Source organism: Nipponia nippon, unplaced genomic scaffold (genome assembly GCF_047370975.1).
Source record: "Nipponia nippon isolate SJK-2023a ecotype South Korea unplaced genomic scaffold, ASM4737097v1 scaffold_16, whole genome shotgun sequence".
Taxonomy (NCBI): Eukaryota; Metazoa; Chordata; class Aves; order Pelecaniformes; family Threskiornithidae; genus Nipponia; species Nipponia nippon.
In genome coordinates this window covers 7,529,267-7,541,890 of record NW_028262332.1, presented here as the reverse complement: position 1 = coordinate 7,541,890, position 12,624 = coordinate 7,529,267, and the positions used below count along the sequence as shown (strand labels likewise).

The 12,624-nt window shown below is 58.7% G+C and overlaps 3 protein-coding genes across 11 annotated transcripts in view; 2 read left to right on the top strand and 1 right to left on the bottom strand.

The window, feature by feature from the left end:
• The window catches only part of RAPGEF1 (Rap guanine nucleotide exchange factor 1), an 89,747-nt gene extending 86,108 nt beyond the window's left edge, over positions 1 to 3,639 (top strand). For 7 of the 8 annotated variants that reach the window (XM_087752986.1, XM_087752989.1, XM_087752988.1 and 4 more), the window contains one exon: positions 318 to 3,639. In XM_087752986.1, the coding sequence (XP_087609112.1) occupies positions 318 to 468 (151 nt within the window). In that variant the 3' untranslated portion in view covers positions 469 to 3,639. The remainder of the gene's footprint in view (positions 1 to 317) is intronic. The other variant, XR_015703688.1, reaches the window with a different exon arrangement.
• An 846-nt stretch (positions 3,640 to 4,485) lies between these two features.
• Positions 4,486 to 6,082, bottom strand: PRRT1B (proline rich transmembrane protein 1B). Its single transcript, XM_087753240.1, has 3 exons — positions 5,747 to 6,082; positions 5,427 to 5,567; positions 4,486 to 5,321 (listed from the first exon to the last, which is right to left on the bottom strand). Exons 1-3 carry the CDS (start codon positions 6,080 to 6,082, stop codon positions 5,175 to 5,177), a joined length of 624 nt encoding a protein of 207 aa, XP_087609366.1. The 3' UTR covers positions 4,486 to 5,174.
• A 1,558-nt stretch (positions 6,083 to 7,640) lies between these two features.
• Positions 7,641 to 12,624, top strand: UCK1 (uridine-cytidine kinase 1). Of its 2 annotated transcripts, XM_087752793.1 has the most exons (7): positions 7,641 to 7,780; positions 8,029 to 8,188; positions 9,000 to 9,096; positions 9,199 to 9,341; positions 9,440 to 9,534; positions 10,668 to 10,716; positions 11,098 to 12,624. In XM_087752793.1, exons 1-7 carry the CDS (start codon positions 7,688 to 7,690, stop codon positions 11,283 to 11,285), a joined length of 825 nt encoding a protein of 274 aa, XP_087608919.1. In that variant the 5' UTR covers positions 7,641 to 7,687; the 3' UTR covers positions 11,286 to 12,624. The 2 variants fall into 2 exon arrangements, with proteins under 2 accessions (XP_087608919.1, XP_087608920.1); XM_087752794.1 differs by lacking the exons at positions 10,668 to 10,716; positions 11,098 to 12,624 and adding an exon at positions 9,858 to 10,152.

Below are 12,624 nucleotides of genomic sequence, written 5' to 3'. Positions count from 1 at the left end.
TCCTCCTGGTTTTGCTGTTGCTGGTTCCTATGTTCTTTAGATCACGGAGGGTTTTCTTCACTGCTGTATTGCAGCAGAGGCAGCAGATCTAACTGCTGATTTCAGCGTGATAGGGTCTTTTTTTTTCCCCCAATTCAGCGATGGGCATGATGGGTTTTCCCCTTTTTGGTGTCACGCCGCAGTCACAAGTATCAGGCTCAGGTAATGCAGACCCCACAGTGCTGAACGTCCCTTAGAGCAGGGCAGGGGCGGCTCGAAGTTGGGAGAGGTCCCCAGGTCGCCCCGTGTTTAACTGCCGCCCTACTCTGGTTTTCCAGACATTACGACATCAAAAGAAATGACGACATAGTGTCATTCTTCAACGATTTCAGCGACCACCTGGCTGAGGAGGCCTTGTGGGAACTGTCCCTCAAAATCAAACCTCGGAACATTACGAGGCGGAAAACAGACCGAGAAGAGAAAACCTAGGAGGAGGGGTTGTGTGAGCGAGAATTGCTCCGCAGACGCACCGAGGGCAGCTATGAGACTGGAGTTCAGTGTTTGTACCTGTTACTGGATGGCGCACCCTCCCTCCCAGCTGGCAGTGATCCCTGGGCGTGTGAATGTCGGGCTCTCGCGGCAGGCAAGAAGCGACCGCAGGTGTCAGCCACGAAGGGTGCAGATCAGCCGGTGCTCGCTGCACTCGCCCTCCTTCTCCTCCTGTCCCTCTGTGCCATGAATCAGCTTTAAACCCGGGGAGAGAGCTTTGTGGAAGGAGGGTCCCATGCAAGCGTGTTACTGGTTTGCTGGCCGATTGCATCCGGGAATACCCAGGCTTTTGTTTTCATCCACGAAGGAGGGTCAGCAAGAGCTCAGCACCCCCAAATTTGTCTCCGGAGTGGTGTTCAGCAGGCAGCAGCCGTGGAAGCCAAGGGTTTGAGTCTCCCCTGCAATGCCACCTCGAAACGTGTTCATCCCTAGGAGATGAGGACGAAGGAGTCTCCCGCTGCCTGCCAGAGGAGCTCTGTCTTCAGAGAGCTGCTTGTGTTTACAGGGGTCTTCGGTTTACCCCAGATGTCTCGCGCCTTCTTCATGGGAGGAAGGCACCGGTCGTAGATATGGAAGAGGCACTGAAAATGTGGGCAGGGACCCGCCATCTCCAGTCATCGTATCCCCCTCCTCCTCTCAGATCTCGTTATTTAAGCAACAGTAATCTCTCCAAACCCTGGAAACATCAACTACCCAAGGTACGGCGGTTCACCTGTCCTGGGAACCCGTATCTTTTAGCAATGGTACTAGCTTTTGCACAGTGAATGCTGTAGTGTACAAGACTGTAAATAGCTAGTGTTAGAATCCATTGAAGATTTTTTTGATGCATGTCTGAATACTGATGGGTTTATAGGAAAAAAACAAAAGTGCAAAACAGTGTGTATACAATTCACAACCAGTGATAATGTCGTTCCAAGTGCTGGAAGAAAGGAGGCTCGGGGCGGCCGCATGGGTGCTGGCTGCGGAGCAGGTGCAGGAGCCGGGCGAAGGAGCCCGCGGGTCCCGTACTGGGGTTGGAAATGGGAACCGGGAAGGAGCTCTGCGCCCGGCCGAGCCGCCCCATCTCCTCCACCCCACTCCTGTCTCCTCTCACTGTTGCCAAATTTTTTTTTTGGGGGGTCCCCGTCTGGCTGACCCTTGGTGCTGTGCTTTGTCATCCATGCTTTGGCAGGAGCCCCAGCAGGTCCCCGTCCCCAGTCCCACCGTGCCAGAGCCAGCAGGGCAGGGGCGGCCCGGCATGGAAGAGCGAGGAGGGGTCTCATTTCCCACCCACGCGGCGTTAACCCCAATCTGTTCGGTGTGCCTTATTCAGCCCCTCTGTCCCCTCTCCGTGTGTCCCCCGGGGCATCCTCGCCAGCGCAGCCCCAGCCAGGCCATTCCACGTCCCTCCTCTCGCTCCTTATCCGATGGTTTACGGCGTGGATTGTGGGTTTCAGCGTACGCTGTAGGTCTTAGCAGCCTTGCCAGGCCTTTCTCAGCACTGTGTCGTGTGGTCACAGGTTTTTACAGAGTTCTGTCTAACAAAATCCTGTGGTTTTAGGGCAGCGGCTTGCAGGGAATACAGACGGGGTGTTTCACAGAGCATCCTTAACTTATTTCTCAATAGCAGCTCCGTGTTTGCTAAAGCCTCTGTTTATTCTGGGTGAATCACAGTTGCAAACAGTTCCTTCTACAAACAGTTTGGAAAGTCTTAGCCAGCTCCCTGCAGACGGCAGCTCTGCCTGACGGGCGGCAGGAGGGAGCGACAGCGGCATCGCCCTGTTTGTAGGATCGTACCCAGCTCGGTTATTTTCCTGAAGATTTATGTACAGGACTCAACGCCGTGGCCAAATGCTGAAGCGCAGGGAGACCCCCCCACCCACGAGGGCATCTTCTGGGGGAGGAGAGCGTGGGGCACAGCACTGCTTTGTGCTGTGCAACCCCCGAGCCGGAGGAGCGGGGATCTTCCTGCGCTGAAACGCGGCGTCCAAGCCAGAACACTTCAAAACCAGTTTATTTTTACGGCACATTGGAGCAGTGTGTCGTATCCAGCTGAGGCTCTGCAATCCCCAAAGGCTTCCCAGCCTTCCACGCAGGAAGTAATGCTTGTGCTTTCCTTTGTAAATAAGATTAAAAAAAAAAACCCAACATGGCAAGACTGTGAAAAGGCAAATACAGGCCGCGTCTGGCGCGGGCTTCCCCCCGGCCGGCTCCGAGCACCTCCCGCGGGCGGTGTGCTGCGGCGTAGCTAGGAGTGTCGTGTGTGGTGGTAGCACTAAAGCCGCAGCCCGTCGCTCCCCTTTCCCGTGCGGGGACCGCGGGGGTGCAGCGGTCATGGCTGGGGCTCGATGCCACAGCGGGGACAGGAGGGTGCATCTTGTCTTCAGCCCTGCCGGGGTGCTCGCCTCCTCTCTCGCTGTCTCTAGGTTTTTCCCTGCGCTTGAAACCCTCTTAGTGCCAAAGGAGGGGTCTCGCTCTCTGCCCTCCGCCAGCCCCCCGAAAGCCGGAGGCTCAGCCCGCGGCATGGTCTGCACGGCCGCTGTACCTTGTCCAGCGCGGTGGGGCTGAGCCCCCCGGCTTTCCTCACCCCGCTTCTCCCCTTGGCTCTGCGGCCAGCCCCAGCCGCACGGGGTGTCCACCACGGCTCCTGGCCCGTGTCCCGGCCTGGGGCTGGGCCCGCAGGGCTGGGAGGGCCCCAGAGAAGGGGCCAGCTTCAGGTTTGCTGACCAGAGACGCCCCCCGCCAGGGCAGCCCCCTGGGGAGCGGGAGCCCTTTGCAAGACTGGCCGTGACCGCGCTCGCCTGTCTCGCAGGCGGGGTCCTCGGGGCCGTCGCCTCTCTTTTCTGGGGGAGGGAGGGGTCTCGGTCCCCTCCCCGTGCGGGGCAGGGAGCGGGGAGAAGCCGTGGTCCCGGTCGCCAGCCCCCGGCCCCGCTCCCAGGCCTCTCCCCAGCTGTTCGGATGTATTATATATATATTTACCACTAACTGAGTCTCGATGGTGGCATCTTCTGTGAACATTTCAGACCTGTACCTTTTATATTGAAGACAAATAAACACCGATAACAAACCTGCCTGATGATCCTGTTTACAGTGCATGCAGCAGTCTGTGGATTAAAGTGACAATCAAATCCACTTCTGGCGCTGGTGTGGCCTCGTGTTTTCCAGTGTGCCCCTCGGGGTTTTCCTCTGCCTTTTTACTTTTCCCCTGTAAATCTCTTCCGTACCTCCCAGGGAGATGGTCTCGCCCCCGTACAAGCCCCACACTTGAGGGGGGATATCTGCTCCCGTCACCTTCCTCCGGGCACCCATGTCCCCGTGCCGGGGGGCTTTGCTCCCCAGAAGGCGCGCTGGCGGGTGCGTGCCCAGCCACGGCCCAGCCTGTGCAGCGGCCGCACGCCGGGCGGCTGAGGGCTATAAATAACCCCCGGGGCGGCCGAGCACTATTTCAGTCCTGGACGGGGTTCAAAATTCCTCTGGAAATAATCGGCATTGGCCAGCTCGGGAGGAGGATGCCCAGACACTGACCAAGCACATACCACCGCTCGCTCGCCGGGGCTGGACCACGGTGCTGCATCCCGCTGGCCCGGCAAAGCGCGAGGGGGCCGCGGGGTCCCTCACAGCCCCCCGGCAGGCAGACGTGAGCGTGGTCGCCAGTAGAGCCGGTGCCTGGCACGGGGCACGGTTACATCCCCGCTCGGCTCGTCGGAGCAGCCTTGGGACGACCCAGCGGCTCGTCCTCCCCGTCCCCGCAGCGGCTCTGCGGGTGGCACCCCGGGAGCTGGGGCTGCTGCGTCCCCACCACAGCCCCGTCTGGGCTCCCCTTCCCCGAGGGCCTGCGGGGGCCGGAGCCCCGGCACCCCCCTGCTTTCGGAGGAAACCCTGATTTGCCCGATTACGGGAGAACTTGCCCTGAATTTTGTGGCGGAAAAAAGCCACGGGGTGGGGGGAAGGTCCTTGGTGTGCAGAGAAAACAGCAGCTTTGGCTACACCTGTATTTTATTTCAATCTGGAAGCAGCAAGAAGGTGGTGATACAGCATGTGTGTGTATTTGCCTGCAAAATTACCATAGAAGCTAAATACGTGGGTTTATATCTTCTCACATTATTAATTACCAGTGAGGGCTTCTCACACGCCCAGAGCAGGAGCTGCGGCGGAGCAGCCGCACACCTTGGCCTCTCCCTTACGCCTCGGCCATTTGCTCCGGCTCCAGCAAGACGCTCCCCCTGCCACAGAGTCCCCTTTCGCATCTCCAGGCGACAGCCCACGGTGATGGGATTCAGCATCCCGCAGCAGAGCCTGATCCCCTACCTGGTGCCGCCGCTCCGACGAGGCTCCTTGCCCAGAGCCGGCTCCGGTGGGGCACGGCACCGGCATGGCTTCAGTCTGGGTTCGTCCGGCCCATGCTATGGTTCGTGGGGCTGAGAGCGGGCGGGCGAAGGCGCGGGCAGCTCCGGAGCGGCTCCTGCCCCTCCAGGAAGGCCGGACGCCGGCCCTCAGCCCCGATAACGCGCTGTGGTCACCCATCGATAACGCTTTGTGGTCGCCCATTTTCCGCGGCAGCCCCGGCGATGCCAGGCGGGGGCTGCGGCCGCTCCACCTGCCCGTGCCCCTGGGGAGCCGCGAGGAGCCCCCCGCAGGCGCCGTGTCCCCGGGGCTCGGGGCCCCTGTCATAGGTACAGGGCTACCAGGACGTAGATGACCCAGCTGATGGAGGCGAACAACCCGAAGAGGAGGCTGAAGAGGACCAGGGACTGGGCCCTTTTGGATGCCACGTTCGCCTGGGCCATGTCCCCACGGCTGAGCGCAGCCCGCGTCTGGCACAGGAGAAGGAGAGAGGTTAGAAGAGACCCGCGGCACCGGGCGGGGGGATCCGAGGCGCCAGGCAGGCTCGGCGTAAACCAGAACCGCGCCGTCCTTACCTCGTGGGAGTAGACGAGGGCGACGACCCCCGTCAGCAGGCAGCAGAAGACGGTCACCAGCACCGACTCCACCATGTAGTCCTTGGGCAGGCGCTGCCCGCGGCCGGCGGGCGATGGCCCCGCGTTCGGTTGCCCGTCGTACTGCGACACGGGGGGTGGTGGTCAGAGCCGCGTGCCCCCCTGTGCCCCCCGTCGTCCCCCCCCCCGGGCTGTGGTGCTCCAGGCGCCGCTTGGGACCCCACAAACCCGGGGCGGGGGGGGGATGAGGGGTGACCCCGCTGCAGAGCGGGGCGGGGACGTGGCGGGTGGGGGATACGTACGGTGGGGTAGGGCAGGGGCGCAGGCGGGATGCCCTGGGGCGGGAAGGACCCCAGCCCCGGCTCCGGCTGGTAGAGGACGGGCGCTTGCTGGGAGAAGCCGGCCGGGAAGGGCGGGTAGAGGAGATGGACGCTCTTGGGGTCCGGGGGCGAGTAGGGCGGCGGGTCCCCCTCGAAGGCCGCGTTGGTGACCGCCGCCACCACCGCGGGCCTGTCCCCGCGGCCGGGGGGGGGCTCCCAGCGGCGGCCGGAGCCGGGCAGCCCCGCCGTCGCCCCCCGCCCCGCTCCCTCGCCTGCGGGGCCGCAGCCCCGGGGCCCGGCCGGCGCCTCGCCCTCCATCCCGCCGAGACCGCCCCCCTCCCCAGCCGCGTCCCCACTCACGTCGCTGCCCGCGGGGGGTCCCCGCAGCCGGATGCTCGGGGCCCGGACCCCCCCCCCCACACACACACCCCCCTCCCCCCGCCCCGCTACGGCCCCGCCGCGGCCCCCGGCCCCCGCATGGCCCCGGCCGGGAGCGCAGCGCCGGCGGGACGGGTGCGGGGCCGGGCGGGTTAATCATTGACCGGGTGTTTGCCCAGGGCCCTGGGCGGGCGAGGGCCGCGCCCGGCACGGCCACCCCGGCCCCGTCGCCCCCGGCCGGGGGGACCCCGCTCCCCGCCCCGCTCCCGGGGGCGACGGGGCCGGTGGGCATTTACACACATTTAAACCCTTTCTTTTCCCCAGGTCCGAATCGTCTGTCCGTTAAAACACGACGTTCACCTGCGGCAAGCGCCGTCGCGTACATATATTCCCATACACGTCGCGCGTGTGCGCGCGCTGTACGTATAGGCATATACAGAAATACACACAAATATACGTATTTATACATACACAAACCCATATACACGCACACAAATACACCCATTTGTGTCCGTGCCCTTCTATGTTGTACGTTCGTGTGCTTCCGCACGCACCTACGCATGCACACACGCACACCTACACAGGTGTCTGCGTGCACACATGCCTATAGGAGGTCTCTAGATGAGCTGTGCCCTATAGGGGGTCTATAGGTGATGAGCTGAGACCTATAGGAGGTCTCTAGATGAGCCGTGCCCTATAGGAGGTTTATAGGTGATGAGCTGAGACCTATAGGAGGTCTCTAGATGAGCGGTGCCCTATAGGAGGTCTCTAGGTGATGAGCTGTGACCTATAGGAGGTCTCTAGATGAGCTGTGACCTACAGGAGGTCTCTAGGTGATGAGCTGTGACCTACAGGAGGTCTCTAGATGAGCGGTGCCCTATAGGAGGTCTATGGGTGATGAGCTGTGACCTATAGGAGGTCTCTAGATGAGCTGTGACCTACAGGAGGTCTCTAGGTGATGAGCTGTGACCTACAGGAGGTCTCTAGATGAGCTGTGCCCTATAGGAGGTCTATGGGTGATGAGCTGTGACCTATAGGAGGTCTCTAGATGAGCTGTGACCTACAGGAGGTCTCTAGGTGATGAGCTGTGACCTACAGGAGGTCTCTAGATGAGCTGTGCCCTATAGGAGGTCTATGGGTGATGAGCTGTGACCTATAGGAGGTCTCTAGATGAGCTGTGACCTACAGGAGGTCTATAGGTGATGAGCTGAGACCTATAGGAGGTCTCTAGATGAGCCGTGCCCTATAGGAGGTTTATAGGTGATGAGCTGAGACCTATAGGAGGTCTCTAGACGAGCGGTGCCCTATAGGAGGTCTATAGGTGATGAGCTGAGACCTATAGATGAGCTCTGCCCGCTCCCGTCGCGGCGGGGCTGCACCGCCCCGGGCTGAGGCCGGACGCGCTCGGCTCATGTGGCCCCGCCTTGTCCCCGCCCCTGCCCCGCCCCTTGTGGGCACGCCCCCTTCCGCCCCTGGCCCCGCCCCCCGGCCCCGCCCCCCGGACTACACCTCCCGTCGGGCCCCGCGGTCGCCCCGCGCCCCGCCATGGCCTCCGCCGGCGGCGCCGAGCCGGAGCGGCCGCTCCCCCGCCCCAAGCCCTTCCTCATCGGCGTCAGCGGCGGCACCGCCAGCGGCAAGGTGAGACCCGGGAGCCGCCGCCTCCGCCCGGGCCCCGGCCCGCGGTCGGCGCTCAGCGCCCGGCCGGGGCATCGCCGCTGCCGGCCCCCGGGGCAGCGCGGCGGGCCCGGGCTCGGGCGGCCGGCGCCGCTTCCCTCCTCCGCCCCCGGCAGCGGGCGGGGGGCTCGGGCAGCCGGCGGGCAGGGCTCGGGCCGGTGCCGGGGGGAGGCGGGCGGGGTCCCTGCCGCCCTGCCCGATCCCCCCCTCAGTCCACAGTCTGCGAGAAGATCATGGAGCTGCTGGGGCAGAACGAGGTGGAGCGGCGGCAGCGGAAGGTCCTCATCCTCAGCCAGGACAGCTTCTACAAGGTGCTGACCGCCGAGCAGCAGGCCAAGGCGCTGAAGGGCCAGTACAACTTCGACCACCCGGGTGAGGCCGCTCGCCCTGGGGCCCCGCGGCCCTTTCCCCCCGTCTGCGCCGCGGTTGGGTCCGCGGTCAGAGAGCAGCTGGGGCTTCCTGAAAGGGCTCGTAGAAAATGGGAAGTATCGGATAACAGAAATGCTCTTTCCCCCACCAAAATGTCTGTCTGTCACCTGCACGCGTTGGTGTGAGAGCCGACGGCCCTTTGGGCGCTCCTTTGCAGAGAGTGATGCTGGGGAGCTGGAGAGCGTCCCGGCTTGCGCGGCGCTCCATGTCCTCCTTCTCGGCTGTTGAGAGGATCTGTAATAAACTGCATCCCTCCCCAAATCCTTCCCTGACGTTTCTCGTCCACATAAACAGCTGCTCTCGGGATTGCAAATGGGCCAGCGATCTGCCTAGAGCCCGCTGTAGGCTCACCAGGGTGGATGATGAGAAGCCTTAAAGATGTCTGAGGTTTCCTAAATTACTCTTAGCTAACGGACTAAAAGAGTTGCACAAAATTATACAATTACCAAGCGGTTTGGCAAAATTATACAAGTACCAACTTCACATTTGGGTTCTTAATTTCATTGTATTGTAGCTGCTTATAAACAACAAATTCTCTCTTCCTGAACTCTGTAACCAAGTACAGCAATTCTAGGTTGGGCAGGGAGCGTTGGATTGCTGCTGGTAGGAAAGAATAAGCCATAAGTTCCTTTTTTCCCGGTGTAATACTGGACAGAGAGTTTTTCCTCGAAAAAAAATCTGAGCAGAAAATCTGAGCAGAACACTGGATATAGCAACATCTGAACTTCCTCCTCTTTAAACCTTCCTCTTGCAGATGCTTTCGATAACGACTTGATGCATACAACCCTGAAAAATATTGTCGAGGGCAAAACGGTTGAGGTACCAACCTACGACTTTGTGACCCATTCTAGGTGGGTCTCAGTTTTGTGCGAAGTCGTGGGGCGTGCGCGTGGGTGTCCCCCGCTTGACCGCGGTGCGAGACCCAACGTGCGCTGGGTGTCTTTTCCTGGCAGGCTGGCAGAGACGACGGTGGTCTATCCCGCTGACGTTGTTCTCTTTGAGGGGATCCTGGTTTTCTACAATCAAGACATTCGGGATATGTTCCACCTCCGGCTCTTTGTCGACACGGACTCCGATGTCCGGCTGTCCCGCAGAGGTAACGCTCTGCCGTCACGGGCAGCGTCAGCCAGCGCGTGTTCCTTATCCGTACTCCGCCATGCGGTAAAACTCATGGGTTTTATCTTCCCGTGCCAGTTCTGCGAGATATGAAACGTGGGAGGGACCTTGAGCAGATCCTCAGCCAGTACACCACGTTCGTCAAGCCTGCCTTTGAGGAGTTCTGCTTACCGGTACTGAATGTTTCACTAATTTGATTTGTGCTTTTTGGGGGGAGAGAAGGAGCAGGGTCACCTGGGGCTTCGCTGCACTGTAGATGCAGCAGCGGCGGCTTTTGATATTCATATTTCACGGGTCCCACGCTCTCCCCTCTGCCTCATCTATGAAACCGTTACAAGCTGCTTGTTTAAGGAACTTAAACGGTCGGTCCCTTCTGCTGGCAAAGCACCGTGGAAATCCCTAGAGGCTGTGGGCATTTTCTCACGGCTGGCTGCCGTGGCTATTTTAGTGTGGGTCCCTTTGACTGAAACACTCCCACTCTGCATTTATTCTTAAGTCTTGCAGGAAGAAAGACGAGCTTGGTTGCCAGCAGACTCTCTCTCAACAGGGAACGCTGGTGAAAACCTGGAGCAGACCATTATAGCATCTACTTGCTACGCCATATAATGCAGGGCCAATTTAGGTGCGCACGTAATCAAATTAATTTGAAAAAAAACAAACACCAAAAAAACCCCCAGCTCTTTGAGAACAAAATCCTGTGTCTGGCTTAAAGAAGATGGAAAAGGCTAGCTCAGGCGCCTCTTGCTCTAGATCAAAGCAATTTTGAGACTGTAAAAGCACTCATTAGAAATGCTGAATTTGCCAGCCTTTCTAGAAGGGGGGGCGGGGGGAAAGCAGGGGCTCTGTGGTGGTAAAGATCAGTAAAATGTCATCAGCGGCAGGAAGGGATTTCACGTGCAGCTCGGGTACCTTGGCTCTCGGCAGAGATTTAGCAGTGGCTTGTGAAAGGCTGATTAGAACCAGCTCTTAGCAAACAGACCTCAGCCTCGAAGCGGGCGACCCATTTGAAGGCAGCGTACCCTTCAGAAGTGTAAAAGCAAGTCCTCCACGCTTGACCTGCTGCTTCTACCTGGTGATTCACTGCAAAGGGACAGTAAGAACAATCCCTGACCTTAAATCCAGTCCGTGTTAGCCAGTACTTCTCGATTCGTTTAGGTGTTACCGTGACGGAGAGCTTTAACTTGCAGCCCCAGAGCGCAGAAACCCCTCCATCTTTGCCCCCAGCTTTCTGGTGTTTGGTAGCCTCTCCCTAGAATAAAGCTGACTTTTCCCATTAACAGTCTCCACCACCGTTGCTGTTTTGCAGACAAAGAAGTATGCGGACGTGATCATCCCCCGAGGAGTCGACAACATGGGTAAACAGGGAGTTCAGTTCTGCGCCCGATTTCTCTGGGGAGACCGCTTTGGGGCTGGGAGGAGAGCAGGCGGCACACCGCCGCCTTGCCTGCCTGCTTCTAGGGAAAGGTGTTTGGCTGGAGGGGAGGGAGCTGCTCGGCCTGTGGAGGGCTGGGAGAAGTGGCATGCCATCGGAGATGCGGAGCAGGACACCAGTGTCAAAGCTGGTGCTGCGGTTGCTGGTTTCTCTTGAGGTCTGGCCTCGCTGCAGGGGGCAGGCATGGTTTCATTTAAGGGCTTGTTGTTAAAACTTGAGCTGAAGAGGGCTGGGTGCTCCGCATTTTCTAGCTATCTCGGCCAAGAAAGCCCTCATGTCCTGCGTTTCCCGTTCCTCTCTGCAGTTGCTATAAACCTTATAGTGCAGCACATCCAGGACATCCTAAATGGAGACATCTGCAAGTGGCAGCGAGGGGCAATGAACGGGCACGGTCGGACGTACAAGCGCCCATTCCCCGAACAAACAGAGAGCAGCAGCGTGCTGGCGGCCGGCAAGCGCTCCCACCTGGAGTCCAGCAGCCGGCCGCACTAACCTGTCAGCGGCTGAAGGATTTGCCTCTGGTCCAGACCAACACTGAAGACAACTTTGGGAAAGGACTTCAACAGAACGGTTGGTGAAGTGCCCTTTAAATCGTCCCATGGTGGAAAATTCTCGCCGAGGGGAGAGGAGGGAGTTGGCCTACAGCCCCTCTCCCCTCCAAAACCCCTCCCTTTTCTCCCTGCAATGTCTGGAGTAATTATGTTACTTGATGAACTGGTTAAAGGCAGTGCTACTTGCCTTTTTTAATTTTCAAAATGAGATCTAATGCTGAAGTCTCCCCTGAAAATTAAGTGCTACCAGGTGATTAGCAGGATACCCCATTTCCCTGATGCTGATCTTTCTTAGCAGGAAAATTAGCTGCCTGTTTTTTCAAATGAAAAAACCAGTCTCTTTTTATCCAAGACTAGCTCACACCCTGTTAATTTTAACAAGCAGGTGCAGTCCTTGCTTTTCTGTACCTTGTTGGGACCTTGAGTTCTGGCATTGCTCTCCCGCTGGCCAGCCTCCTTTTTAGCCCGTGGGGGCAGAAGGATTGCCCTGTAGAGGAATCTCTCCCCTGAGATAGAGGCGAAACAGAGACTGTCTGGGACAAATGGGAACTCGCAGTTCATCGGGGGACAGGCCCGAGAAGTTGTGCGATTCTGGTTCCTAATGTATTCCTGTCTAAGCTCCTGAACCCTGTTACAACTATGATTGGTTTTTTGTACCTAAATAGTCTCCTTTATCAGGGTTACTGAATGTGTGAGCTCCAGCTGGATTGAGTTGCTCATGGAAAGAGAAACCTGACTTTGTCAGTATTAGTGGCTTTTAGGGAGTTTCTGTAGTGCTGGTTGCAGATTCTGCTGTGCGGAATCCATCCCCTTCCAGAGCTGGGAGGCGAGATCGGCAAGGGGGAAAGCTGTGAATTGCAAGACCCTCCCGATGGCACAAACAGCTCTCTGGACACGCTCCTACCCTCAAACAGGGCCAAAGCGCTTGCCCTGCACTCAGGCAGTTTAAACTCAAGAATGTCTGTTTTCTAAAAAGAGCGGATGAGATGCTGGAAGTATAAACAGTGACATCCCAGTTCCTGTAGCTTACTCCGGATCAGTGATACTGCAGCAACATGAAGTTTCTGGAAAAAAAAATTCTGAAATGAAGTGCCGGGTGAGCCTTTGAAAATGCCCTTGCGGTATCCTTCCTACATCTGGACTTAGGGTGTAATTTTAAGAATGGGGGTGGGGGGAAACATTAAGAGGAACTTTTTCATATTTGCTAGTTTTCTAAAACCAGGGTCTGGCTGTGTTGGTTGTGGGTGTGTTACTGTGGCTAATAAACAAGTGAACAAACA

What these genes read in the sequence shown, in the direction of transcription:
- PRRT1B (XM_087753240.1), bottom strand. Translation starts at nt 6,082, where the DNA reads ATGGAGGGCGAGGCGCCGGCCGGGCCCCGGGGCTGCGGCCCCGCAGGC. An exon ending in CGCCCCTGCCCTACCCCACC is followed by an intron (nt 5,568 to 5,746) that starts GTACGTATCCCC and finishes CCCGTGTCGCAG; the next exon opens with TACGACGGGCAACCGAACGC. An exon ending in CCCTCGTCTACTCCCACGAG is followed by an intron (nt 5,322 to 5,426) that starts GTAAGGACGGCG and finishes CTCCTGTGCCAG; the next exon opens with ACGCGGGCTGCGCTCAGCCG.
- UCK1 (XM_087752793.1), top strand. Translation starts at nt 7,688, where the DNA reads ATGGCCTCCGCCGGCGGCGCCGAGCCGGAGCGGCCGCTCCCCCGCCCC. An exon ending in TTGAGGAGTTCTGCTTACCG is followed by an intron (nt 9,535 to 10,667) that starts GTACTGAATGTT and finishes GCTGTTTTGCAG; the next exon opens with ACAAAGAAGTATGCGGACGT. An exon ending in CCGAGGAGTCGACAACATGG is followed by an intron (nt 10,717 to 11,097) that starts GTAAACAGGGAG and finishes TCCTCTCTGCAG; the next exon opens with TTGCTATAAACCTTATAGTG.